The 26535-nt window shown below is 41.6% G+C and overlaps 1 protein-coding gene across 11 annotated transcripts in view; it reads left to right on the top strand.

Moving 5' to 3' along the window:
* The first annotated feature begins 7879 nt into the window (after positions 1–7879).
* The window catches only part of SARDH (sarcosine dehydrogenase), a 155306-nt gene continuing 136650 nt past the window's right edge, over positions 7880–26535 (top strand). For 2 of the 11 annotated variants that reach the window (XM_072632886.1, XM_072632885.1), the window contains exons 1-3: positions 7907–8021; positions 15655–16032; positions 26268–26446. In XM_072632886.1, the coding sequence (XP_072488987.1) occupies positions 15717–16032; positions 26268–26446 (495 nt within the window). In that variant the 5' untranslated portion in view covers positions 7907–8021; positions 15655–15716. Of the gene's footprint in view, positions 8022–11747; positions 11838–12200; positions 12298–14335; positions 14440–15654; positions 16033–26267; positions 26447–26535 lie in introns of those variants that run through there. The other 9 variants (XM_072632876.1, XM_072632877.1, XM_072632878.1 and 6 more) reach the window with 9 other exon arrangements.

Below are 26535 nucleotides of genomic sequence, written 5' to 3'. Positions count from 1 at the left end.
ATAATACCAACCCCTCCAGGAACAAACTTGCAACCTGATTCCTAGGGCTTCCAGGTAAGCTTGTCATAACACCAGTATACAAGGCAAGATTCCTTCACGTACCTGCTAGAGACCATGTGTCTCCTCTCTCTCTGAAGCAATGGTCTGGTGAGTCTCTGCCAATCACTGCTGTTATCGAGTCAAGTCAACATGGGAAAGCTTGAAACTTGTGAGGAATGGGAAGAAGGTGAACAAGGGAACACAAGCATCTGCTCAAGTGACTCCCCAGGATCAAGCTATTGAATGAGGTTTCCAGTGGGTTTTTTTTAAAGGCTCTAGTTACCGTTAACAAGCTACCCTTTAATTCTGATTGATAAATCATCACACAAGTAACAAATGCCTGTCTTTGGTAGTTCATTATCTAAATTTTTGATGAAAGGAAACTTCCAATGGAAAGCTATTTGTAAGCATTTTTTATTAGTGGTCTCCTATCTTCATTAATTCTTCAGAGATTATCCATGTGACTACAGTTGAACAGCACATATGCTTATCACTAACAAAACAATTTGTTTTAGTTATGTAAATACAGGTGCTTATCAGCAACTAAAAAATTTAGTCCTAAAATGAACTCCATTTATAAAAGAGTCAATTATGTCAAGGTCAAAAAATGGAGTTGCTTATGTTCGAATGTTTATCTTCACTGCACATTATTATTGTAAACCTGAAGAGTGCTATTTCTCATTCCTGTATGGGACTGTAAGCTCCCTGAGGAGGGCTTTTCTAAACTTGACATCTCCCCAGCCCTAGCTTGCCCCAAGCACTAAGACTGAGATTCAAACTAAGGCCCTTTAAATCCACTATTATTTTCTGTTATATCACACTGACTAGTGGCGCAATGGATAGAGCGCTGGGCCTGGTGAGGAAGACCCATCTTCCTGAGTTCAAATGTGGTCTCAGACACTATCTGTGACCCTGGGGAAGTCACTTAACCCTAACAGTTTCCTCATCTGTAAAATGAGCTGGAGAAGGAAATGGCAAACTACTCCACTATCTTTGACAAGAAAACACCAAATGGGGTCCTGAAGAGATGGACATGACTGAAAACATCTCAACAACAACAACATTCTAAACTGTGGAAATCCATACCTGCCTCAGACTGTCTTCAAGTGTTATTAGGTTGGGTGATCCAAAGATAATCACTTCCCCATTGTGGTGGCCAAATAAATGAATCCACCAAACTGATCCAGAAATTACCAGCTCCTTCTATAGAGAGCATTCAAGCCTCTGGGAGATGGTGGTCAGCATGGCTGTCAGTGCAAATGAATTTCATTATTTTTTGATTCTTTGGAAACCAGCCATTAACATAAGTTGCCTATGGTAATTCTGTTAGAGCAGGGGTGGGGAACCTGCAGCCCCAAGGCCACATGTAACCCTCTAGGTCCTCAGGTGTGGCCATTTGACTGAATCCAAACTTCACGGAACAAATCTCCTTAATAAAAGGATTTGTTCTGTAAAACGGTCAAAAAGCTGCACTCAATGACCTGGAAGGCCACATATGGCTTCAAAGTCACAGGTTTCTCACTCTTGTGTTGAGTATCGGTGATCAATACATCCAGTTCATTCCCCCTTCAGACCACTATTAGTTTTTCAACAGAAGGCAAATAGACCTGTTACAGACCTGTAGCTAATGGATATGTGTCTCATGTACAGTGCTGTAAGAATTCAGCTAAAAAATTTCAAAATGATGAGGGCCAAACATCCCAGTTTGCTGAACGAACTACTGTTCTTTCTCCCCCACTTTGTTTTTGCTTTTTCTAATTACTTTTAAAAATAGTTTTCAACATTCATTTTTTTAAGATTTTGAGTTCTAATTTTTTTTTTCTCCCTCCCTTTCTCCCTTCCCCCTCCCCAAGATAGCACGCACTGTGATATAGGCTATACATGTACAGTCATATTAAACATTTTCACATTAGTCATGTTGCGAAAGAAGAATCAGAACAAAAGGGAAAAACCACAAGAAAGAAAAACACAAAAAAGAGAAAATACTTTGATCTGTATTCAGACTCCATAGTTCTTTCTCTGGATCTGGATAGCATTTTCCATCATGAGTCTTTTGGAATTATCTTAGATCATTGCATTGAAGAGCCAAGTCTATTGAAAGTTGATCATCACACATATTGCTGTTACCATATACAATGTTCTCCTGGTTCTGCTCACTGCACTCAGCATCAATTCATGTAAGTCCAAGATATTCTGAAATCTACCTGTTCACCATTTTTTATAGACAACAGTATTCCATTACATCCCACAGCTTGTTAAGCCATTCCCCAATTGATGGGCATCCCCTCAATTTCCAATTCTTTGCCGCCACAAAAAAAGCTGCTATAAACATTTTTGTGCATGTGAGCCCTTTTTTGTGATCTCTCTGGGATACAGACCTCGTAGTGGTATTGCTGGATCAAAGGGTATGCATAGTTTTCTGGCCTTTTGGGCATAGTTCCAAATTTTCTGCAGAATGGTTGGATCAGTTCACAATTCTATCAACAATACTGACTACTATTCTAACTGCAGAATTATTTTTTTCCAGTCATTGTTTTTATTACATTATAAAAATACAAAGGGTTCGACATGAGTATAGAATAGAGAGAAAATATGGCAACATAATCACAAAATCATAGAACATGACTATGGAGGCCATGCATCTTAGATGTAGTGCTGAAATTGATCTCCATGGCCATTTATGAATGAAGAAACTGAAGTCAATAGAAGTTTACTGTCTGGCCTAGAGTCCAACAAGCACTGGGTGACAAGGTTAGAATTCAAATTCACTTCCAAATTTAGTGCTCTTTTTTTTCTCATGATTTGCAGAATTATTAGTATTCAGAATACTACTTTTCTATCAGCATTGGAGCCCATGCTGGTCACCTTGGTTAATAAGACATGGTGATACTAGAACCAATAAACCTGGGTTGCAATACTAACTCCTCTACTTTCTACATGTGGGACTTTAGAGTAGTCTCTTCCCTGTTGTGGATCTCACTTTCTCCATTCGTAAAGTGAGGGGACTGTACTATCATCTCTAAAGACTTATCCTTTCAACTATCTCTGAAGTCAGACTTTATAGAAGAAGGAAAAAATTAATACCAATTTAGTTTGAACTAAGCTCTTGTTCTCCCAAATCATCCACTAATTTAGACTGATTTAATATCCTTTGTTAGTCTTTTTCTACCTGTCTTAAGTGGTCAGAAAAACACTTTTGACAAAATGGAGACAAATAATGTTCTACTTCTTGACTTCTTGATCTTGAGAGAGGATTTCAATGTATTCACCAGTCAGAGTAGCTACAAGTTTTGGGTTTTTTTTTTTAATTGCCACTCCAAAAAGACCCCTTCCAGCTCTAAACCCCAAGAACTTGTGAACAACCTGGTATTCTGGTTGTCAGCATCTGCCACTGCAGAACAGCCACAAATCCAACAGCCCCCCAGGAAGTATATTCACTGCCATGTCCTCTTCATCAGCTCAGCTAGATTTCCTAAATGTTTGAGGGCATGTGAACCCTTACACTTACCAGGCTGGATTAAGGGTTTCTTTTCTGGGCTCTGTTTTTCATGATGGGTAGGTGATAGAGTGAGTGGAGTCAGGAAAATCTGATTCAGCCTACCTCAAAGCCTGCTTCAGACGTTTACTAGCTGTGTGATCCTAGACAAGTCAACTAACTGCTCTCTGCCTCAGTTTCCTCATCTGTAAAATGGGAGTAATATTACCTATCCCTCTCCAGGGTTGTTGTGTGCTTTCTGTGAGGACCAAATGAGGTACTATGTGTATAGCACTTAAAGCCATTTATATAGAGTCCATTATGTGCTAGGCATTGTGCTAAGCTCTTTTCCAAAGCTTTTCTCATTTGATACTCACAGTTGATTAAACCAGGGCAAACTTGACCAAAGTCACACTGCTTGTAAATTTGAATTCATCTTTCTGACTTTAGTCTCAGCACTCTGTTCTATTGCTCTACCGCTGAGATGAAAAGAGGGCCCTTCACTGGCAAAGGGATGGGACATGTTGTAAACAGCCCAAGACACGGCCTTATTTAGTTCACATGAAAAAGTGGGGACAGTGTAAGACAAGAGTCCTTCAGAGGGGTAAGGATAGAAGAAGAAAAACCAAGACCCAAGTCATCAAGGATGACCAGTTACTTGTTAGGGATATTGTCAGAGGGATTTTCTGTTGTAAGTGTTATTGGACCAGATGACTGCTGACTCTCCTTAAGTCTCTGAAAGCTTGTGAGAGCCATGCTGCTGTAGCTTCAGTGACTCCCAGACTTTTCAATGTGTAGAACTTTTTAGAATTTAAGTTACTTTAAATTTAATTTAATTTAAAATTTAAAATATATAACTTCCCACATGGAATGGAGACAGTAGTAGTAGTACCCATTAGTTAAGAAAATACATAATGACTAAAAATTATTATAAACTTGATAACATTTTGAAATAAAAATTTAACTGCAGCTATGACTATTCAAAAAGTGATACATATATGTACCAGTTGCATTTTTCCATCTACAAAAGATAAATCTACTTTGATCTGCACTTGTATATAGCTTTGCAGACCCTTTACAGAAATTTCACAGTCCTGGGGGAGGTGATGGGGAATAGTGATGAAGAAAGGGAAGCCCATGTCCATTGGTGTAAGTAAGGAAAAGAACATTGGTCTTAGAATCAGAGAACCTGGCTTTGCATCCTAGCTCTGTCAGTTACCAGCAATGTGACTTTGGATAAGTCACTTCCCTTCTGTGTGGGAAAGTATCTTTATCTGTAAAATGGGAAGGTTGAACTAATGATCTCTAAATTCCCTTCCAAGACTAAACCTATGCTATAATAAGAAGAGTCCAGATTAGGGGTAGGGCAAGGTTATAATTCTGACTCTATTGTGATCTCAGAAAAAAAAATTACTTCGTTTATTCGAACATCACCTGTAAAAAATCAATTAACCAGCAGTTATTGAGTGCCCTCTCTATTCTCGATGGTTTACTAAGTGCTAGGGATACAAACATAAAAAACAATCCCTACTCACCAAGAACTTCTGCTCCAATGAGAAGGTATGCCCACATCAACTTGTGCTCCTGGCCAATTATTAAATTTTTAGTGTGAGCTTTAACATATCTGAAATTGGCAAACTTTACAAATAGGGGTTGATTTTTTTAAATTATCTATTCTCCAGACTAAAGAAATAACAGATTAAATTTAAAAGTATGTTTTTCTCCTGGAGAGCTGGTTCTTAAACATTTACCTGCATACCTCTGACTACAGTATATCTAAGATATTTTCTAAGGCCCCAAATGTGTGCTTTTCAGAATTTCTTCAAAAGATCATTTGAAGTCTTATGTATCTATTCTCCATGACATACTTGCAAAATTGTTGGGGCAGGGTGTCCTGGGAAGGGAAGGCAGGCCAGACACCATCAACATCATGTCACAATGATCAGGAGAGGAGATTTGTCATCTGTGAACAAGAATTTGTGGCTGCCACGGTGTGCGAAGACTGTTTCTAATACACTCAACCTTTCACAGCAATGCAAGGACCTAAAACATTTCCAAAGGACTCAATGCAAAATGTCATCCACATCCAGAGAAAGAACTATAGAGTTGGAATGCAGAATAAAGCAGACTATTTTCTCTTTTTTTATGTTTTGTTTTTTTTTTCTCATGGTTTCTCCCATTCATTTTAATTCTTCTATGCAATATGACTAATGTGAAAATGTGTTTAATAAGAATGTGTGTGTACAACCCATATATGATTGCATGCCATTTTGGGGAGGAAGGAGGAGAAAATTTCAAATTTATGGAAGAGATTGTTGAAAACTGAAAACAAATAAATTAATTTAAAAAGAAAAAGAATTTGTGGATGCCACTCTAACACCCACCATACTAAGAAATTTAAATTGCAGCCATGTCTAAAAAAAATGATCACACCTGTGCTATCCCTGAGTCTCAGGCTTCCTTGGCAAAATCCAACAGGCCCGTTTCTCCTGTTTTTCTTTCTAAAAGCAAGGAATTAGCCTCCTAATAGTGGTCTCTTTGTCCCACCTCCTCTGTCCCCAGCAGGGATTGTTTACTGTGTTTGTATCCCTAGCACTTAGCATAGTGCCTATACATAAAAGGTGCTTCATAAATGCTTGTTAGTTGTGATGTCCAGAGAAATGAAGTGACTTTTTCTGAAGTCATACATGAGTTAACAGCACAGTCAGGACAAAAATCTCATACCTAGTTTGGACTCTTCTCTAAAGATGATCTAATACAATTCACAAATGCGGAAATTGAAGCCCCAAAAGGGGAAATGTCTCCTTCAAAGTCACACAACTGGTTATTGGCAGAGATAGGTTTCAAACCCAGGTCTTTGTATTCCAAATTCACTTACACCATTGCCTTTGGGGCCCCAAGCAGGACTGTGGAATTCTTTCTAAGGGTCTACAAAGCTCTCTACAAATACCTAAAAACAAATAAATATGTCTTCTGTGGATGGAAAAGTATGTTTGCACATATATGGACAATTTTTCAAATATATATAGATACTGCTGTGATTAAATTACAATTGTATTTCAAAGTTTTATTGCATTTATAGTAGATTAGTTATGCATCCTGAAAGAATCCTAGACCTTACTTCTCCCATTCATTTTAATTCTTCTATGCTACATGACGAATGTGAAAATGTGTTTAATAAGAATGTATGTGTAGAGCCCATATAAGACTGCATGCCGTCTTGGGGAGAAAATTTAAAACATATGGAAGTGATTGTTGAAAACTGAAAACAAATAAATTAATAACAGTAAAAAAAGAATTATAGACTTTAGAGATCATCCAGCTTGAACCCTTCAATTTGCAAATGAGAACTGAGACACCGAGAAGGTAAATGGCCAGTTCCACAGCTGGTGTATGACAGAGCTGGGGATCCAAGCCCAGGTCCAAGGTAGTTTCCATTACATGACCTGTAGCCTACCCAGGCCATTCTCCCTATAAGCCAAGAAGTTTCGGTCTCTTTATCCCATGGTGTACTTCTGGCTGACTCTGGCTCAACCCCCACAGTAGCCCTGGCTTCTGAAGTGGTCCTCATACAGGTCCTTGCCCCCCCGAGTCTAAACTTAGGATGCTTTGGTACGTTGGGGGACCTGTGATTTAATCCCTGTGGGGAACCGTTGGTTACGTAGACCATAGGCTCTGCACAGCTTTCCATCCTGTGTCTTTGCTCTGTCTGTCTCCCTCTAGTGATATTTCCCCATTATCACTGTGCAAGAGGACTAGCTTATATTTATTTCTGTCCATTTCATGAATTGCTAAGACCAAAAAAGAGTGACCCTGGTGATGAGCTTCCTTGCTCTGAGAGCAGACTTAGTTCATTAACCAAGCTTCAAAGCTGTTCTAACCCAGGAGGGCCAACCAGAGTGTGCACTAGTGAAACACAGTCCTTGGATACTGGGGGGCTCTCTGACTTGCCAAGATGAGGCATTGGAAAAAGACGTTAATGGAGGGACCCAATGGCAGTAACCATAGTACTAATGTTTGTATGGAGTGTGACAGGCTGCATAGGGAAAACCCCTGATTTCTAAATTGAGGCACTTCCCCTGGGGCTAAGACACATGCTCTGGTCCCTTTTGCTCATTATCTCATGTTCTCCTCACAACCACCTGGTGAGGTGGGCAGGGATGATCAAATCCATTTTACAGTTGAGAAGAATGAACTTCAGCCAGGCTCACCCAGAGGAGTCCTAGCTGAGACCCCAGGTCAAAAGTCTATGTTAGTCAATGTTCATGCTGATAAATCGTTCACTGCAAGCTCTCTTCTCTCTCTTGTGCTCTGGCACTTCTCTCCTGGAAATCTGGTCCAATCAGGGCTCAAGAGACCAACCACTCCTCCAGCTTTTAAAACTTGGTAGGTGAGAGGTCTGTTGGCAGAGTATCTGTGCCCCCAGAGTGGGCCATCCATGAGAAGTAAGGAGAATGCTAAGGTAATCTTCATCTTCAGTTGGCAACAGGCCCCCGGGTCTGTTCTGGTAAGACGCTCTATGTGGGGATGGGTGTGTATACGTGTGTGTGTGTGTGTGTGTGTGTAGGGGTATCCACAGCATCTGGTTTGTCAGCGCTAGTCCTGAGACAGGGCAAAGAGTAGGAGAAATGGGGGCTCTCCCAGACAGCACTGGGAGTGATGAGAACAGTCCGGGTTGCAGCTGAGCGTGAATTAGAAGTGTTACGTTCCACCTTTGTTGCTGGCCCATAAAGTAACTCCAGAATCAGAACCAGTGTGACCCAGGCTGCAGCCTCTGATGGTCCAAAGTCCCAAGAAAGAGAAAAGCAACAAAAAATGAATTATCTGTTTCGTTTGTGAAACCAGCAAGTGTCTGTCCTCACCAAAGATCAGGCTTTAGTGCCACACCCCCTACACCCTCAGAGATTAACCCATAAGGGACCAAGCTGAATAAAATCCTAAAATCAGGTAGCCTGGTTCCTGTCTGTTTCCTCCCACTGAGTCAGACTACATTCATTCAAGTAAACACGTCTAAACACGTCGTAAGCACCAGCTCTGCATAAGACCCCATGCTAAATTTCAGGAAGACAAAGATGGGGAGGGGGCCATATAAGGTTGGAGCCAGAAAACCTAGATTTCAATCTGGACTTTGTTACTTATACTTTTGGCCCCTTGGACAAATCATATGTCCTCTCTGGGCCTCATTTTTTTTCCACCTCCACCTAGGAGGCACAGTGGACAGGGTGTCAGACCCAGAGTCAGGGAGACCCATCTTCCTGAGTTCAAATCCAGCCTCAGACACTTACTAGTTGTGTGACCTTGGGTAAGTCACTTCACCCTGTTTGCCTCAGTTTCCTCATCTATAAAATGAGCTGGAGAAGGAAATGACAAACCACTCCTATATCTTTGCCAAGAAAACTCCAAATAGAGTCATGAAGAGCAAGATAGACTGAAAAGGACTGAACAACAATAAAAATAAGGTAGATAACCTTAAAGTTCTCTACCTGTTCTAAATCTATGACCTTATGAGACGGGTCCAACTCGTGAACTTACAACCTGGGAGAGAGATGTACTCAAATGTACTAAGTGTAAAGAAGAGATAGAAGGAAAATGCTTGGAGAAATGGATGGGGGGGATTCAGGAAAGTCTTTGCAGATGAAGTGATGCTTAGGTTGGGCCATGAATGGAGAAGGTCACTTCAGCAGATGGAGATAGTGTGAGAGCCCATTCCAAGCATAGGGGACAGGGTAAACAAAAGTATGTAGGCATGAGACAGAATAAGGTGGAACAATATGGAAATGGACATTAAGTAGAACAGGAAGGAACATGAAGGGAGCCAGAAAGGTAGGCTGGATTCAGATTCTGAAGGGCCTCAGATGCCAGGCTATTTGAGTAGAGGAATGAGGTGGTCAGAGCAGGGTGTTAGATAGTTTACTGACCAGCTGTGTGGAGGATGGATCAAAGAGGGAGAGACTGAGGGCATCAGAGTAGGTGGGGCAAAGCTCTGTACAAAGTCTGCACTAATACGAAAGGCAGCTTTTGGCACAGAGGGAATCAGGGACTGTCTCTATGCTGAGACTTCAGGGTTACCATGGAGTATCTCTGTCTCATCTGTTAGATATCTGAAAGAATTTTCCCGGGAGACAGGACCTTGAGAAGTCAGGCTTTAGAAGCAAATATCCTTAGGATAGAAGATCTCAGAACCTTTCCTGAAAGCAGGACAGGACAGGGGAAGCAGGAGGCTAAGTAAAATAGCATGGGGCCCCTAAAGGGAGCAGAGGGGCCCCAGTAAGCAAACTTCACAATTTTGCTCAGGGCCAGCGTTTTTTGGCTAAGTAATAATAATACATAATATAATAACTAAATATATCATTATTAAATAACTTAATATATTATTAAATAAATAAATATATTCTTCTAGGATCTGAAGCTGGAAGGGAATATTTAGCCCCAATCCTTCATCTTACAAATAAGGAAACTGAGGCCAAGACATGAACTAATTTGCCTAAGGACATACTAGTAGTAAGTTGCATAGCTGAGATTCAGATCCAGGCCCTGATATTCCAAATCCAATCCTCTTTTCCCTATTGCCAGCTAGTCTTGCTTGAGACCCAGTTAGCAGTTGAAATACCACTAGCTTTGGATTCAGATCCCTGTTCTGTCACTTACTGCTTATATGGCATTACCAGGGGTGAGGATCCTGTGGCCTCCAGGCCACATGTAACTCTCTAGGTCCTCTCAAGTGCCGACCTTTAATTGAATCCAAACTCCACAGTTCTTGATTTGGTAAAAGGGTTTCCCTTGAGGACCTAGAGTGACCTGGAGGCCACAGATCCCCCACTCCTGCTTTAGACAAATCACGGCACCACCTTGCGACTCAGTTTCCTCTCCTGAAAAATGAAGTAATTTAGCTTCGTTTTGGTTCTAAATGTATGATCCTGAATCCATAAAGGAAATACAAAGGAATAGATTCAAGATGGTGATATAGTCCAGTGGTGTCAGACTCAAATAGAAGAAAAATCCCTACTAGCCACATAACTTAGAAAACCCCAGATTAACATTATATCATGCAGCTAGATAGATAAAACACTAGGCTTAAAACAGGAAGATTCATCTTTATGAGTTCAAGTCCAGGCTCAGACATATACTAGCTGTGTGACCCTGGGCAAGTCACTTAACCCTGTTTGCCTCAATTTCCTCATCTATAAAATGAGCTGGAGAAGGAAATAGCAAACCAACATCTTTGCCAAGAAAATGCAAAAAATGGGGCCACAAAGAGTATGATTTGACTGAAACAACTCAATAAAAACAAATGTGATTTATTTTGTTAAACATTTCCCCAATTACATTTTAATCTGTTTCCAGCTTCACTGAGGAGCTTTGCTGCCTCTTATAGCCCCCTGACCTCTTTCTAGTCCATCCCCCTCCTTCTAGGTTCTCTCATTGAAGGTACAGTATTATGATCTACTGAAGAGAATCTTTGCTCTTAAGGTCTCTATACTTCATTCCCTTCCCTTGTGGCCAGTCATCTCAATGCAAAGTGCCTTTGGGTAAGTGGAGACTTGGGAACCCAGGGACTGGGATTAAATGCAATTGAAGTAGCTTCAGCAACTAAGATTGCATGAAATAGAGGGTGTCCATGGACAAGTGGATAGACAAATGAAAATCTTGTTTCCCCATAAATTTACAGGTGTATTATGGACTGAAAAGTGGTGAAACACTGTTTCTTTGAGTAATAAGCTCCTTATCAGTGGAAATGCCAAAGCAAGAGTTTGGATGACCATTCATCATGTGTGCTATAGAGACAATCCCTGGGTGGGAAATTATCCTCAAAAATTTCCTTCTAGCTCTGAGACTGAATGTAAGCACACCATGAAAAGGAGGGGAGAGGGGTAACTATTAATTTAACCTCCCCAAAGAGTCTAGAGCCAGGGTTTTCTGGGGCTCCTCCCCAGTGTCTTCCCTACACTATCACCCTCAGAAGGAGGTATTTGAGGCAGTTAACAATGTCCCTACTGTACTCTAAGTTCTGGCAGTGGATGCTGGGAGTGAGGGCCTGTCCTTTCAGGGCTTGTTATGAGAGTAAGCAAGTTAGGCCTCAGGCCTTCACCCAAACTCCAGGAAAGCATGAAGCTGGCCAGCAGGGCAACCTTTTGTTGCTTTCAAAGTGAGCCAGCTCCCTGGCAGCTGAACCCGGGCTGGGAACAGAGCCAGGCCACAGGGGAGAGGCAGGCAGCGGCGGCAGCAGCAGCAGCACAGCCAAGGCAGGAATCATTATGCAAGCAGAAGCCAGCTCTCTGACAATAGCTCTTCTCAGCCTTGGACTTGGGATCATTGTCCTCAGGTGGGTGGCCAGCCCGGAGAATCTTGGGAAAACTCCGATTGCCGGCTCTGAAGCAGGCGGGGAGGTGGCGCAAGGGGGGCAGTGATCTGGGCTGAGAAGACTGAGAACCACCAGTGGAGGACAGAAAGTGCTCGGGCAATGGGGCTCTGCTCCTCCCCCTCCTCCTGTGTCTGTGGGGACAGGGGCACATCTAGGGTCAGCCAAAGGTGAAGGGCACTGCTGGGGGAGGGGTGGAGGTGGAGGGAGATACGGTGCTAACCTGAGTCCAAACTGGACCCTAACCCTGAAGTTCTTAGCAGAGCTTTGTCTAATCTTGGTCTGAGGAAGGGATTTAAATTCTCTGTCTCTTCCTTCTTTCTCAAGTTCCCCTCCTCCAACATTGTCAGGGGGCTAAGATTTGATACCCCAGGAAGGAGAAAAACAACCTAGAGTTGCTGACTCAGCAGGCAAAAGAAACCAGGTATGTGTGTGAGAGAGAAAAAGCTGGATTAATGATGAAACCAGCTGTCTTGGAGTGAGCCCAGGGCAAGGGGCATATCTTGACACTATCCTTGCCAACCTCTAACCCCCACCCCCAAGAGATTTTAGGACCAGGTAAGTCTCTATTGTCATAGGGGAGGTCATTGGCATGACCCTGGGATGAGTGAAGTCCTCTTGGGGGCTGGGGGTGAGAGTCCAAGGTGACTCAGGAGTGGAGAAGAAGCATATGTCTGGTTCCCATACAAGCCAGCACAGGCAAAGGCACTGCCAAACCATCTGTTTAAAGAGCTACCTCTTGATGCTTGAAATTCCACCATCAGAATGATTCTTTTGAGTGCTGAATGCTTCTCAGGCATTGAGTCCTTCAACAAGATGAAGAAATGCTTGGGAGGCATCATGGATCTAAACTAGAAGAGACCTCAGAGACCATCAGGTCCAACCATCCCCCTCTGTCCCCATTTTTACAGATGAGGAAACTGAGGCCAGAGGGGTTAAGTGATATGCCTAAGTCATCTAGGGAATAAGTATCAGAGATGGAATAGGAACCTAAGTCTTCAAATGCCAGAACTAGTGATCTTCCCCCTCTGCCATGCTGCCTTGAGTCAGTTGAGAATTCTTAGCTACCTCCTTGGCAAGAATTAGACTACAGAAAGCTGAGAGCAAGACCCTGCAGCAGTGGGGCATGGATAGGTAGTGGGTGGAAACTCTTCTTAGGCAAGAATCATCCACCACCACAGTCCTGAAAACTGAGGTTTGCTGAGCAGGAAAGGGAATCTGCAAGTGAACTAAATTCCTTATTCCAGACTCCTCTCTCCCTATCCAACTGCATTTTCTCTTAGTAGGACTTAGAGGGTCCAGTTTTGTAATCAACAAACTTAAACTGTTTAGAATTCAGTTAGGGATTATAGGATTTAGAGGTGCAAGGGCTTTTAGAGAGTATCTACTTCAACCCCTCCCCTTCCATTTGCCAGGTAAGGAAACAAAAGCGTGCAGTTCTGGCCACGATTTGAACCTAAGTTCTCAGCTCTCCAAACTTCGTAGCCTTTCCACTATCTTAGGGTTCATTCTGTCTGCACTCCAATGGCTTTGTATTAGACAGGGCGATATGGGGAGGGCAAGAAAGGAATCTGTCCCTTTCCTCAGGGATCCTATAATGTCATGAGAAAGCTGGGCTATTCTGTAGGAAAGTAAAGCTACAGTCCCTAACTACATTGTCGCAAGGTAACATGATTAAGTGCCCTGGGCAGGGTTACAGAAAGAAAGAACCCTAGAAGTTTCCAGGGAAAGATGGAGCATTTGGCCAGCACCTCCATATCCCCATCCCCATCCCCTTTCTAAAAATTATAAATTGAATGCAAAGAGTCAGCTTGGTCTATGAAAGCCCTTCAGAGCTAAGCCTGCGGGAGTCTGACTATATCTTACAAATATTACAATTTTCTCATTTGCATTTTTATGGGCCCGTAATGAATTTGAGCAGTCTCTCCTACTCCTTCCCTATCCTGCTTTCTTCCTCCTTTAGCAATGAATCACTAAGGTACATTACGAGAGGGTTAGAAGGCCTAACATACTTTATAAATGCTTTAGTATCCTTTTGTTTTTCTGAGGAAACACCCTTAATAAAACTGGGAAAAAGGAATGGAAGAGGAAAAGGGAAATAATAACATTATGCTGTCCTTGGGCTAGAAGCATCTGATGTATCACAAATGCACTTTCCTTGTCCTGGGATGGCTTATAAACACTGCAAGTGGTTCCCTCTTTTCCTCCTCATCCTCAGGATGCTCTGCATGTTTTTCCCCTTCCTCTCTCCCATCTTTCCTAAAAGGCAATTGGAAGTTACTTTGATAGGAATCTTGAATAAGGAAAATGTGACAAAATGATAAAAATGATTTTGTATTAACTTTCCACTCTTTCTAAGAGAGTAATAGTTACTTAATGTTTCAGAAAGGCTCTGGAGAACAATCTTCCTAAAACTATTCCTCTCTCTGAACACTCCCTTTAAATGCTTTCCCCACCTCCAGCTGATCCCAGAATTCCTGACATAATTCCAAGGACCTTCTCCCTCTGATCAATATTCTTTCTGAAAAGAGAAAAAGAGGAAACAACTCTTGTAGCCCTCAGCCAGGTCAGTATCCCGGTCCCTTCGTGGGGTGGAGAAGATGACAATCTTATCCCATTCAGAGATTCTCTTTATTCAAAATTGTTTTCCATTCTTCATCCCTGCTCTTGGGACCTTAGCCTTTGTTCTTGACATTCTACAAATTAACCCCAAAGGGAAAATCTGGAAAGAATTTTAGACTAGAGAAATTTTAAATATTTTTAGTTGAACTAAAAAGAAAGTTTTTAATATGCTTCCAGAGACTAGAGCTGTTGCATTCTAGCTCTAGGTCCTATGATCTGATGACCTCTATGGTTTTGGATCAGGGGTGTACTGGAGCCAGCTCAAACCAGCTCTGCCAACTGTTAAATTTTCAGTGCGAGCATTTATACCTTGGAAATCAGAAAACACTACAAACCAGGTCTTGATATATTACTTTGTTGATTGTACTGGTTTCAGAAAGTGATAGAGGTGGTGGTTGAGTCATTTTAGTCATGTCTTACTCTGCATGACCCCATTTGGGGTTTTCTTGGCAAAGATATTGGAGTGGTTTGCTATTTCCTTCTTCAGCTCATTTTACAGATGAGGAAACCAAGGCAGAGTTAAGTGACTTGCCAAGGCTCACACAACTAGGAAGAGTCTGTGATCAGATTAGAATTCAGGAAGATGAGTCGTCTTCCTGACTAGGCCCTGCACTCTGTCTACTGTGCCATCTTGGCCTAGCTGCCAAGAATGTGATGGAGAAAATGTTAAAAGTGTGTGGTGGGTATGTGTTTGTTTTCCTTTCAGAAGAGCCAGTTGTTTAAACATTTACCAGCACTCTGCGGGTTTGAACAGTCAGGAAAGGCTCCATGGGGCAGGGTGGAATTTAGGTAGGACCAAAACTGGCTCTTAGGAGGAAGGAGGGTATCCCAGGTAGATCTTGTGTATTTCTTATTTGTATGTAGCTGTCTTTGTGTCGTCTCCCCCTTTAGATTGTGACCTCCTTAAGCTGGTTTCCCCCTTCCCCTCTCTTTATATTCCTAGTCTGATATATAGTAAGCACTTAATAGATGTTTGATGGTGACCTGATCATGGGAAAAAGCAAAAAGTAGAGAAATAAATAATAAAAGTAGTCATATTAAGATTTTATCTCATTTTCCTTAGTCTGAGAGGGTCAGAATTAAAGTGTGGTAATATTTAATCTGACCTTGCTCCTGTCTGCTAGTAAGTCTGAGTCTCTCTGTCTTCCTCCATTCCCAGCATCTGCCAAGCTTGAAGAGGATTCCTGTTTCCAAGACCAGCTCTCAGGTTTTCGGTTTCCCATGGCTTTCCTAAGGCGAACACTGAGGGCAGCAGCTTTCTACCCTCTCCCGTGGAGACCTCAACTCCGGCCCCTGAGTACTCCCAAAAGCCCCACAACAGAAAAGAGTGTACCATATGAGAGGACCCTGAAGGAGGACAAGGGCTCTGTGGGCCCAGGGCCTACCAGGCCTCTGCCCAACTCAGCTGATGTGGTGGTTGTGGGTGGGGGCAGCCTGGGTTGTCAGACCCTGTACCATCTGACCAAACTGGACCTGACCAACATTGTGCTGTTGGAGAGAGATAAGCTTACTTCAGGAACCACTTGGCACACGGCAGGTGAGTATAATTTGGAGTCTAGTGAAGCCATTGGGAGTAGCAGCAATGGGAGCAAACCTGTCATAGGGAGAGTTCTCTCTCTGAGAGCAATGGGGTAGAATACATCTGAAGTAATGTGGCCTGGGACACATTGTATTCCAGTTTGGATATCACATTTAAGACAGCATTCATAAGTGAGAGAGTTGCCAGGTTAATATGAGGACCAGTAGAAGAAACTGGGGATATTTAGCCTGGAGAAGGCTTGAGGGCTATGAATGAGTGTCAGGACTTTGTTTTTGAAAATCTGCTTAACTCCATTGGACATAGATCATGGATATAAAATTGAGAGGGACTCCTGAAGTCCTTTATGCTTTCTATATTTTCTTATATACTTCATATTTTATCATTTTTATTTGCTGTTATTAAGTTGTTTTCAGTTGTGTAAAACTAGTCTTGACCCAGTTTGGGGGTTTCTTGGCAAAGATACTGGAATAGTTTGCCATTTCCTTCTCCAGCTCATTTTACAGATGAGGAACTGAGGCAAACAGGATTAAGTGACTTGCCCAGGGTCACCTAGCTAGCAAGTGTCTTGAGAATGGATTTGAACTCAGGAAGATGAGTCTTCCTGACCCCAGGCCAGGCACTCTATCCACTATGACATCAAGCTTCCATCATTTTCATAGCACAGTAAATATTCCATTACATTAATTTACCATAATTTAGTAAGAAAATTCTCATTTTCTGGATATAACAGATTGTTTTTAGTTTACTGACATTATAAATGAAGTGGTTATAAATATCCTTGGACAGATAAGTCTTTTCCTTTTTGTGATATTTTGGGAATGTCCCAGGTATGGAGATGAAGGGTTGTTTGACAGATAAGATATAGGTAGGGTTAGATTATTTCAGCATTAAGAAATTTCAGGGATTGCTATCCTAGCTCATTATTAGGAAGGACTTTCTAAGTGCCATCTAGCAAGGAAAATGAGCTCCTAAAATGCTCTCATCTTGGATTTACATGTAGCCCTTTTACTCACCCCTTCCTCAAAAAGAATTCACATGGGTCATGTCATTAGAATAAATTAGAGAAGGGAAGACATTCCCATTTTATGAGAAGAGAAACTGAGGTGCAAAAAAAAGTTAAGTAAGGTTGATGAGGGTTGGAAGGGGAGTGTGAGACTCCCACAAGGACCAGATTACCAGAGGCGGGTTGACTGGAGAAGAATTCACGGACTCAGGCATTGTTGAGGTCAAGGTAAAGTTTTATTACGCTTTTCAATGGGCAAGAGTTCATAGGGAACCTGCAACTTTAGAAGGGTACAGGTAAAGTTTATATAGGATATTCTATAGGAAACATGTGGCAAATATGCTAACTTAGGTGATTCAGGGTGGGATTAGGGAGTGGTGAAGGACTGGTTAGTTCTTAAAGGAACCTGCACTTTTGGTATTTACTGTGCAGGTATTTTACTCAGAGTTCATCAGGAAATAGCCTAAGGGGGTCTACCTGGAGATGTGGTTTTAGGTCTGAAACATCACTAAATCAACTAGTGGTCAGGCTCAGAAATACCAGGCTGCTCTCATCAATGTCTTGTTAGACAAGATAAATGTAAGGGAGAATATGTATGTTTAAGTCTAGGATACATATGATTGGTCAGTGAGTAGTAAATGTTGTTATGATCCAGTGTACAGCCCATTCATCCAGTACACACCTGGTTCAGACTAAGAAGTTCTATAAGTGCAACTGGCTGCTGTAGCAGGAAGGGAGATAGCAAGGGTTGCTGGGCAAGCTGTGACCTTGGGTTGGGGAGAAACTGCCTGAGACAGTATTTTGAGGCTAGGGAGAAATGTGACTTTTAAAGAGATATGTGCTTTTAGAATTGGGGCCCAATCACATGCACCTAAGCACCCTATCAAGGTAAGTCTAACCAAGCATATACTAGATAAGTATCCCGCATCCTCCTTCCTCCTCCTCTCCTTTTTCCACACCTCTTCTTTCAGTGATGCTACAGAAAGGAGTTGGAGGTTGGGCGTCTGAGAGCCTGTGCATCTATGTAAGCCTCAATCAGTCAACATTCATTGATGAATCTATGCCAACAGTCTATTTTGTTGAATCTTTCCTTAACATCTTTATGATCTGTCCCTTTCTTCCAGTTTCATGTTTTCTCCAGTCTGAATTATTCCAATAGCCTTCCGGCTCCCCACTCCCTTTTGGTCCATAGTCTGTACCTTTTGGTCCATAGTCTGATAGATTAATCTTCCTAATCCTGTTATTCCAGCTTGAAAACTCTCACTAATCATGGGTGCCCCTCCAAGTTCTGCTCTGGGCCTTCTCATCTCTTTTCCTTTCCTCTTTTCTTCTCTCCTCTCTTCTTCCTATTATTATGTTATATAACAACCTTTAGGTTGATTTCCCTGCTTCAGAGTCTTTCTCCCTACTCCAATCCAACTTCTATTCATCTGTCAAAGTGATTTTCCTTAAAGTGCATGTCTGACCATGTCACACCCCCGTCCCCCAACTCAATAAAATCCAGTGGCTTCCTGTTACCTCTGGGATCAAATATAAAACCCTCTGGCTTTTAAAACCCTTCACAACTTGGTCATTTTCTACCTTTCCAGACGTGGCACAATGGATAGAGAGCTAGCCTAGAAGTCAGCGAAGCCTGAGTTCAAAGCTGACTTACTTGATTTGTGACTCTGGGCAAGTCACTTATTCTCTTCCTCAATTTCCTCCTCTGTAAAATAGAGATAACAACAACACCTACCTTCCAGAGTTGTTGTAATAACCAAATGAGATAATAAGTGTGACATTCTTAGCATACTGCTTGGCACATGTTAATGTCAGCTATTATGATTATTCCATCTTACTCCTCCCCCCCACACTTATTCTGTGATCCAGTGATACTGGTCTTACTGTTCCCTCATCTTGCCAGTATTTCCACCAGCCATCTCCATGCCTGTAACTCTCTCCCTTTTCGCCTCTGCTCGCTGGTTTCCCTGGTTTCCTTCAAGCCTCAGCTAAAAATTCCACCTCCCTGAAGAAGCCTTTCCTAATTCCCCTTAATTGTTGCCTTCTCTCTGTTGACTAGCTCCAGTTTATTCTGCATATATCTTGTTTGTACATAACTGTTTGTACATTGTTTTGCCCAGTACATTGAAGGCAGGTCTGTCTTTTGCCTCTCTTTGTATCCCCAGGGCTTAGTACAGTGCTTAGCACAGAATAGGCACTTAATCAGTGATAATTGGCTAATTGGGTCCATATCTATGCCTTCTTATATTTCTCTGAAATCTTCATAATTCATCATCTCTCATGGCATGATAATATTCCAATAAATTTATGTAGCATATTTTGTTTAGCCATGCTCCAAGTAGTGGATATTTACTTTCATTTCTACCTTTTTGCAATCATAAAAAGTACCATTATGGATATTTTGGTATACTTAGCTTTTTTTCCATCTTAACCTCCTTGAGCTGCCTAGCAGTGGAATCTCTGAATCAAAAGATAAGGAAATTTTAGTTGTTTTTTTTATATGACTTTAAATTATTTCCCAGAATGATTGTTTCAATTACTCTACCTACCAACTGTATCTATTTTTCCACATCCCTTCCAACATTCACTACCACCATCTTTTGTCTTCTGTGCTAATTTTCTGGGTTTGAGATGAAAACTCAGGGTCATTTGAATTTGCATTTCTGCTGTGGTGGCTTGTAGTAGTCATTAATTTAGTTAATGGTTTGTAATACTGTTGAGGACTTTGTTCATCTCCTTTAGCTATTTGTCTATTGAGGAATAGCTCTTAGCATTATATATTTGTATTAATTCACTAAATATCATAGATTTCAGGTTTTTATCAGGGATATTTAATGCAAAGATTTTTTCACTCAGTCAACAATTTCTTTCTTTCTTCTGGGCTGCACTGATTTTGTTCATGCAAAAACTTTTCTTTTCAAGTTCAAATAATTTTATCTGTTGTTTTTTTCTGTGAGGTCATCTGTCTCTTGGTTGACTAAGAAGTTGGAGTAGAATAGTTAGCAAACTATAGCAGTGGTCCAGGTGAGAGGTCAGAGGGACTAAACAGGGTTTGTGGTTGTGTCAGTGGCATGAAAAGTATCATTAAAAGTGATGTTGTGAAGGTAGGAATGACAAGATTTGACAAAAGATTGGACATGTGCGATGAGCGAGAGGAGTCAAGAACAACACAGAGATTTTGAACCTACGTGGCTGAGAGGATGGTCATAATAGGGAAGGGAATAGGAAGAGGAGAACAGGATAGGAAAGTAATAGGCAGAAGAGAAGAGTAATTAATTCTGATTGGACATGTTGAATTTGAGGTACTTATGGGAGAGACTAGTTTAAGATAACTAAAAGGCAGTTGGTGGTGTCTAAAGAGATAGACATGCTAGGACCAGTAGACCATGTCTAGGAAACATCTGCATAGAGATGATAATTCAACCTATGGGAAGTGATGAGACCACCAAGCGAGAGAAGAAAAGAAAAGAAGGTCCAGGACAGAGCCTTAGAATTCAGCTAGCTAATGTGCATTTACATGGATGAATTGGACAAAAACCATGAGAGGGCAGTGTCAAGGAAAAGTGGAAAGAAGAGAGTATCCAGAAGGAAAAAGTTATCAACAGTCTCATATGCTGCAGAGATCAAGAAGGATGAGGTCTGAGAAAAGACCATGAGGTCTTTTGGTAACATTGGTAACACTGAAGAGGGCACTTTTAGCTGAATATTAAGGTAGGAAACACCAGAGGTAAAGAAGAGTTTGAAGGGAGCCTTGATGTAGACAAATTTCTCAAGGAGTTTGGCCATGAAAAGGAAGCTAACTAGGATGATAGAGAGAATGATGGGATTTCCCCCTAAGAATGTGGAGACTTGAGTGTGTTTGTGAGGGAGAGATTGAAGGAGAGAGAAAAAGGAAGAAGATGAAAAAGGAGAAGAAGAAGAAAAAGAAGGAGGAGGAGGAGGAGAAGGAGAAGAAGAAGAAGAATAAAAAGAAGGAGGAAGGAGAAAAAGCGAGAGGAAGAGCAGCAGCAGCTGCTGCAGGATAGTGGGGAGCATTTGCTAGAAAAGTCAGTAGGAAATGGGATCAGAGGTGCTTGTGGAGAGGTTGGCTTTGGCGTAAAGAAGGGTTGCCTCTTTATGTAAGAATGAAGAAGATGGGGGGCAGTGCTGATATTCTCACTGAATAAAGTGAGAAGAGAGGAAGGGGACAAGGGGAATCCTTTAGCAAATGTTTTCAATTTGTTCATTGAAGTAAAAGGCAAACTCCTCATATGAGAGTGGAGAGGGAATGAATGTCGTGGGAGGCTTAAGGAGAGAAAATAATGTTTAGAGTTGTTTCTGTGGAGAGTAGGATAAGGAATCAATTAGGAAGGAAGAAAATGTTTGCATTGCTGCTGTGAGGGCCCAGTTGTGATTAAATAACAAATTTGTTGTGGACCTATTTCATGATTTCCTCTAGCTCTGTTTAACAGTTTGTGAATAAGAGGGAAAAAGGAGGATTGTGGGAATAATCCAAAGTTGGGTGTGGAATTATCATCGATAAGAGCCAGGGGCAAGGGATTTGAAAGTGGAGGATAGTGTAGAGTTGAGTTTGTTCACCAAAGGGTCAAGATAGTAAAGGGAAGAGAGTGGAACCAGTACAGGGGCGATGGCAGCAGAAAGAACCGAAGGAATCGAGGGAATGGAAGTCAAGATGATGATGAAGAAGAGGGCTAGGGTTTATAAGGTACAGGAAAATAAAAGATTATGATCAGATAATGGAATTTCAGAGATTGTGAACAAGGAAATGAAACACTTACAGGTGAGGTCAAGTCAAGGATATGGACCATCTTTGCCAGTCAGTTATTCTATCCTCCATTTAACAGCCAAAGTGACTTTCCTATTTCCTTTCAGAATCAAATAGAAAATCCCCTGTTGGCATTCAAAGCTCTTTACAATCTGCCCCCGACCCCCAGTCTTTTCAGTTTTTTTATACAGACTCTTTGATCTGGTGGTACTGGCTTCCTCACTTTATCATGAACAAGACACTTCACATTTCAGCTCCAGGTATTACTTTGGCTGCTCTCTATGCTTGTAACACTCTCTCTTCACCTCCATTTCCTACCTACCCTGCCTTCCTTCAGGTCTCACCCAACTCCTTTCAAGTCCAGTGCCCTCCCTCTGTCAATTATTCCCTATTTATGCTGTACATAGCTTGTTTGTGCATATTTGTTTGCTTGTTTTCTCTCCCATTAGACTGTGAACCCCCATTAGATTATGAGCTCCTTGAGGGCAGGGTCTGTATTTTGCCTATTTTAACACTTAGCATACTTCCTGGTACATTATTTCATATATGTGTGTACACATGCATACATATATTCACACATATGTGTACGTGCGCATGCACATGTATGCATGTGTACATATAGATATACACATAACACACATGTTGCAGTTCATTAATATGAATGTAGGAAATGGGGAGGAATTAAGATTTTGCATCAGACACTGGAGTCGTTGAAGAAGAAAGCAGAGTGTCCTTGGGTGTTGAAAGATAAATAGCTCCAGGTTCTAAATAAGACATTAAATTTGGATAACATCAAGGAAGAGAAGTATACAGAGACTCTGGATGAGGCAATGCATAGCAAGGAGTATTCCAATCCTTCACCATGACCCATAAGTCAAGGGGTATGAGAGAAAGTGTAGCCAGTATTGAAAGTGAGGGAAGCACTGTCTTCAGGAGAGAGCTCTATTTCACTGAGGGCCAGAAAACAGAAAGAATAAGAAAGGAAGAGGTGGGTTGAAAGAGTGAGAAGAGGAGGGAGGAGAGAGAAGGGAAGGGAGGAGGAGGGAGGGAGGAAGAGAGAGAGAGAGAGAGAGAGAGAGAGAGAGAGAGAGAGAGAAATGGAGACAGAGAGAAGAGAAAGGAAGGCATGGAAGGAGGGAGAGAAAGAGGAGAGATATAAAAAGAGAAGGGATGAGAGAGAACGGGAGAGATAGAGCAGGGAAAGACCAGGAAAAGCTTTTTGTGGAGGATAGGATTTTAGCTGAGGTTTGAAGGAAGTCAAGATATGGAGATGATGAGGAAGAGCATGGAAGACAGCCAGTGAAAATGTGAGTTGTTAATTATGGAGCAAGCATTTTAGCAGGCTCAATGCAAGTGGTAAGGATGTGGAATGGAATATTATGGGGGAATGGGCAGGGCAGAGGAGGGGGAGGGTGGTAGAAGATAGTCATGACATAGCAGTAAATTGAGGCTAGGGAATGGAGCTTGTACATCAGCAGCCAGGAGTTCAAAATCCCTGGGATGGAAGGAGTGTAAGGCAGTAGGAATATGCCAAGTATTGAACGAAGAATCCAGGCAGAATATTAGTGACTGTAGAGAGGTCAATTGAGGGAGACTGTTCAAAATCCTCCCTGAGTTCAACATCCCGGCATGTGATGATGTCTGTCCTATGAGGCATCAAGAGCTCTGCCTCCCCCCAGGCAGGAACAAGAGGAGGTATGGGAGCCCAGTCAAGGTCCCTCCTAGAGAAGGCCCTTTTGGGGCAGAAGATAGAAAAGGTCTTGTCTTCAGTTTGTGGCCTTGTGCTTGAGGTGGCCCTATGGTAGGTGACCTCTGTTATCCTCCAGACAAAAGATACTGATTCATTTATGTGGAAGCATGGGACTTGGTCTATAGAGCATTGGTTTAGTTCTTGCTACTTGGATAGCATGGATAGAGTACTCAGCCTAAAGTCAGAAGACTCATCTTTCTGAGTTCAAATCCAGCCTCAGATGCTTACTAGCTGTGTGACCCTGGAGAAGTCACTTCATCCTGTTTGTCTCAGTTTCCTCATCTGTAAAATGAGTTGGAGAAGGAAATGGCAGTACTCCAGTATCTTTGCCAAGAAAACCCCAGATGAGGTTACAAAAAGTCAGACACAACTGAAAATGACTCATCATCAACAATCCTTATTCTTTAAGATTCCCTTAAATCTTTAGCTCCCTTGATCCTTTCTGTCCACAAATAATCTAGATGGTGCAGTGGGCAGAGTGCAGGCCCTGGAGTCAGGAAACTCATCATCCTGAGTTTAAATCTGGCCTCAGACAGACACGACTGAACAAAATCCCTCTTTGTTCTTTCTTTTACCCTGATCCTAATTTATTTGTTAAACAAAGCCTATCCATATTAGAGTATTGGTTAAATTATTTAGTACTCTTTTGACTATACAACTTATCTGCCTTTCTCCTGTTTCTCTTGTTTGGAATGTCTACAGCCCAAATGGATCATCCACCTTTGTTTTTCAGATGGGGAGGGGGAAGGATGGGGTAAGACTGCCTCAAATAGCTCTGCCTTGTTCAAGGTCCATCTTGGCCTTGATGACTAGGCTCATCTTTGCAGGATACATGATTTGGGCTTGCAACTTGAGTTTTCTCTATAGACGTCTTATCCTCAGGTTCAGTCACTTTGGCTAGCACATAATTCATGTGTTCTTTCTAAATGACTATCTTTTGTCTTTTTTCTGCCAAATTTTCTTCTAATTAGATATTTTGAGTCCCTAATCTGTCACCAAGAGAGAGTGTGTTGTAGTAGATAGAAAGCTGTCTTCAGAATCAGGAAGACATGGGTTCAAGTCCTACCACTGACACATAGTAGCTGTGTGACTATCATAAATCATGAAATTTCTCGTGCCCCAACTTCCTCTCTGAGACAACAAGTTGTAGAATGAGATCTGCATTGGTAGAATTTTTTACCCAAATGTCCCTGCATTGAAGAAATCACAGGTCTGGTTGAGAAAGAAAAGAAAGAAAGAAAGAAAGAAAGAAAGAAAGAAAGAAAGAAAGAAAGAAAGAAAGAAAGAAAGAAAGAAAGAAAGAAAGAAAGAAAGAAAGAAAGAAAGAAAGAAAGAAAGAAAGAAAGAAAGAAAGAAAGAAAGAAAGAAAGAAAGGAGGAAAGGAGGAAAGGAGGAAAGGAGGAAAGGAGGAAAGGAGGAAAGGAGGAAAGAAGGAAAAAAGGAAAGAAAGAAAGAAGGAAAAAAGGAAAGAAGGAAAGAAGGAAAGAAAGAAAGAAAAGGAAAGAAGGAAAGGAGGAACAAAAGAAAGAGAAAGAAAGAAGGAAAGAAAGAAAAAGAAAAATATCCATGACTCTTTTTTAGAGCTTTTCTTCTTTGGAGAGATTCTCTTGTTCTATATTTAAGATATCTATCTACTCTGCTGTCATCATTAATTCTGCTTTGAGTGCTCACATTTTTGCCCTAATTTCTACCCTAATGTTTTCTTTGAAAAGTTTTATTTCTCTTTTGAACCATTCCGGAGGTTCTTGCCCTTGTTTTGTGTTCTCTGAGGAGTCCTCAGAATTCTATTTCATTGGGATTTGGGGACTAATTTTCTTTCATATTTTATTACTTGTTTAATGAATGATGGTCTTTTTAAATAATTTATACATTTTCCTTCAGTCGTTTTCAATATCAGAGCTGGCATATTTACTTAAGAGTTAGAATTATACTCAGTCTTAAGCTTCTTGTTTTTTAGCCTTTTTTCTGGAAGAGCCAATAACTTGCTTCTTTGGACTCTTTCTCTTCCGCTGACCCCATGACTTCAGGGGATATTGTGGAGGGTGTGGCCTGTCAATCTGCCATAAACCTTTATCTCTTCTTAGTGGTTGAAGTTATGGCTGAGAGAACACAAAGACTTGTGTCCTCGGTCCACTGGCCCTTCCTTGCCAACTGTTTCATTTTAAAGATGAGGAAACTAAGGCCTAGGGATGGGAACTGATTTGTCTGAGGTCACACATTCTTGGCAGAGAAATGATTCTTGATTTTTTGACTGAGACTAATCATTCTCCCCTTTCCCTGAGAAGACAAGTAGCACCAAAGCTTTGCTCTGAAGGGCTCAAAGTGCTTTGGAGCAACTCTCAGAGAGAACTTTTTTTTTTTCTCTCAACAAGTATTTAAACTGTGACTACTATATAGGAGTTTTTTGAGATCTTTCATTTTATAGATGAGGATGACTGAGACCCAGAGAGATGAAAGGGATTGCTGTGTGGGACTAAAATTCAAGTCTCTCTTGCTTCCTTAAGATATTTACATCTTGCCCCTATAGTTCTAGCATTGGAAAAGAAAACAGGTTAGAATAATTGGAGCTTCATGGAAGATCTTGGGCAAGAATGAGTGGAGAATATGACCTGTAGACTCACTGTAGACTATATCCCTTACTAGCTTAAGTTGTGGTTAGGAGCTAATAAGGACCTGAGTCTTAGTCTATACTTATTGTATTTCTTCCTATCCAGGTCTGCTGTGGCAGCTCCGACCCAGTGATGTGGAGGTGGAGCTCCTGGCCCACACACGCCAGGTAGTGAGCCATGACCTGGCAGAGGAGACAGGACTGCACACTGGCTGGATCCAGAATGGGGGACTCTTCATTGCCTCCAACCGCCAGCGATTGGATGAATACAAACGACTTATGTCGGTAAGCATCATTGGGGTTAGGGCTGAGCTTGGGATGCAGGCTTACTGTCTTTCACACTTATCAAATGCAATCTCTCTCCCTCTCCTCTC

The sequence above is a fragment of the Notamacropus eugenii genome, chromosome 1 (assembly GCF_028372415.1).
Source record: "Notamacropus eugenii isolate mMacEug1 chromosome 1, mMacEug1.pri_v2, whole genome shotgun sequence".
In the NCBI taxonomy this organism is placed as follows: domain Eukaryota; kingdom Metazoa; phylum Chordata; class Mammalia; order Diprotodontia; family Macropodidae; genus Notamacropus; species Notamacropus eugenii.
This window is presented reverse-complemented; position numbering and strand designations above follow the sequence as displayed.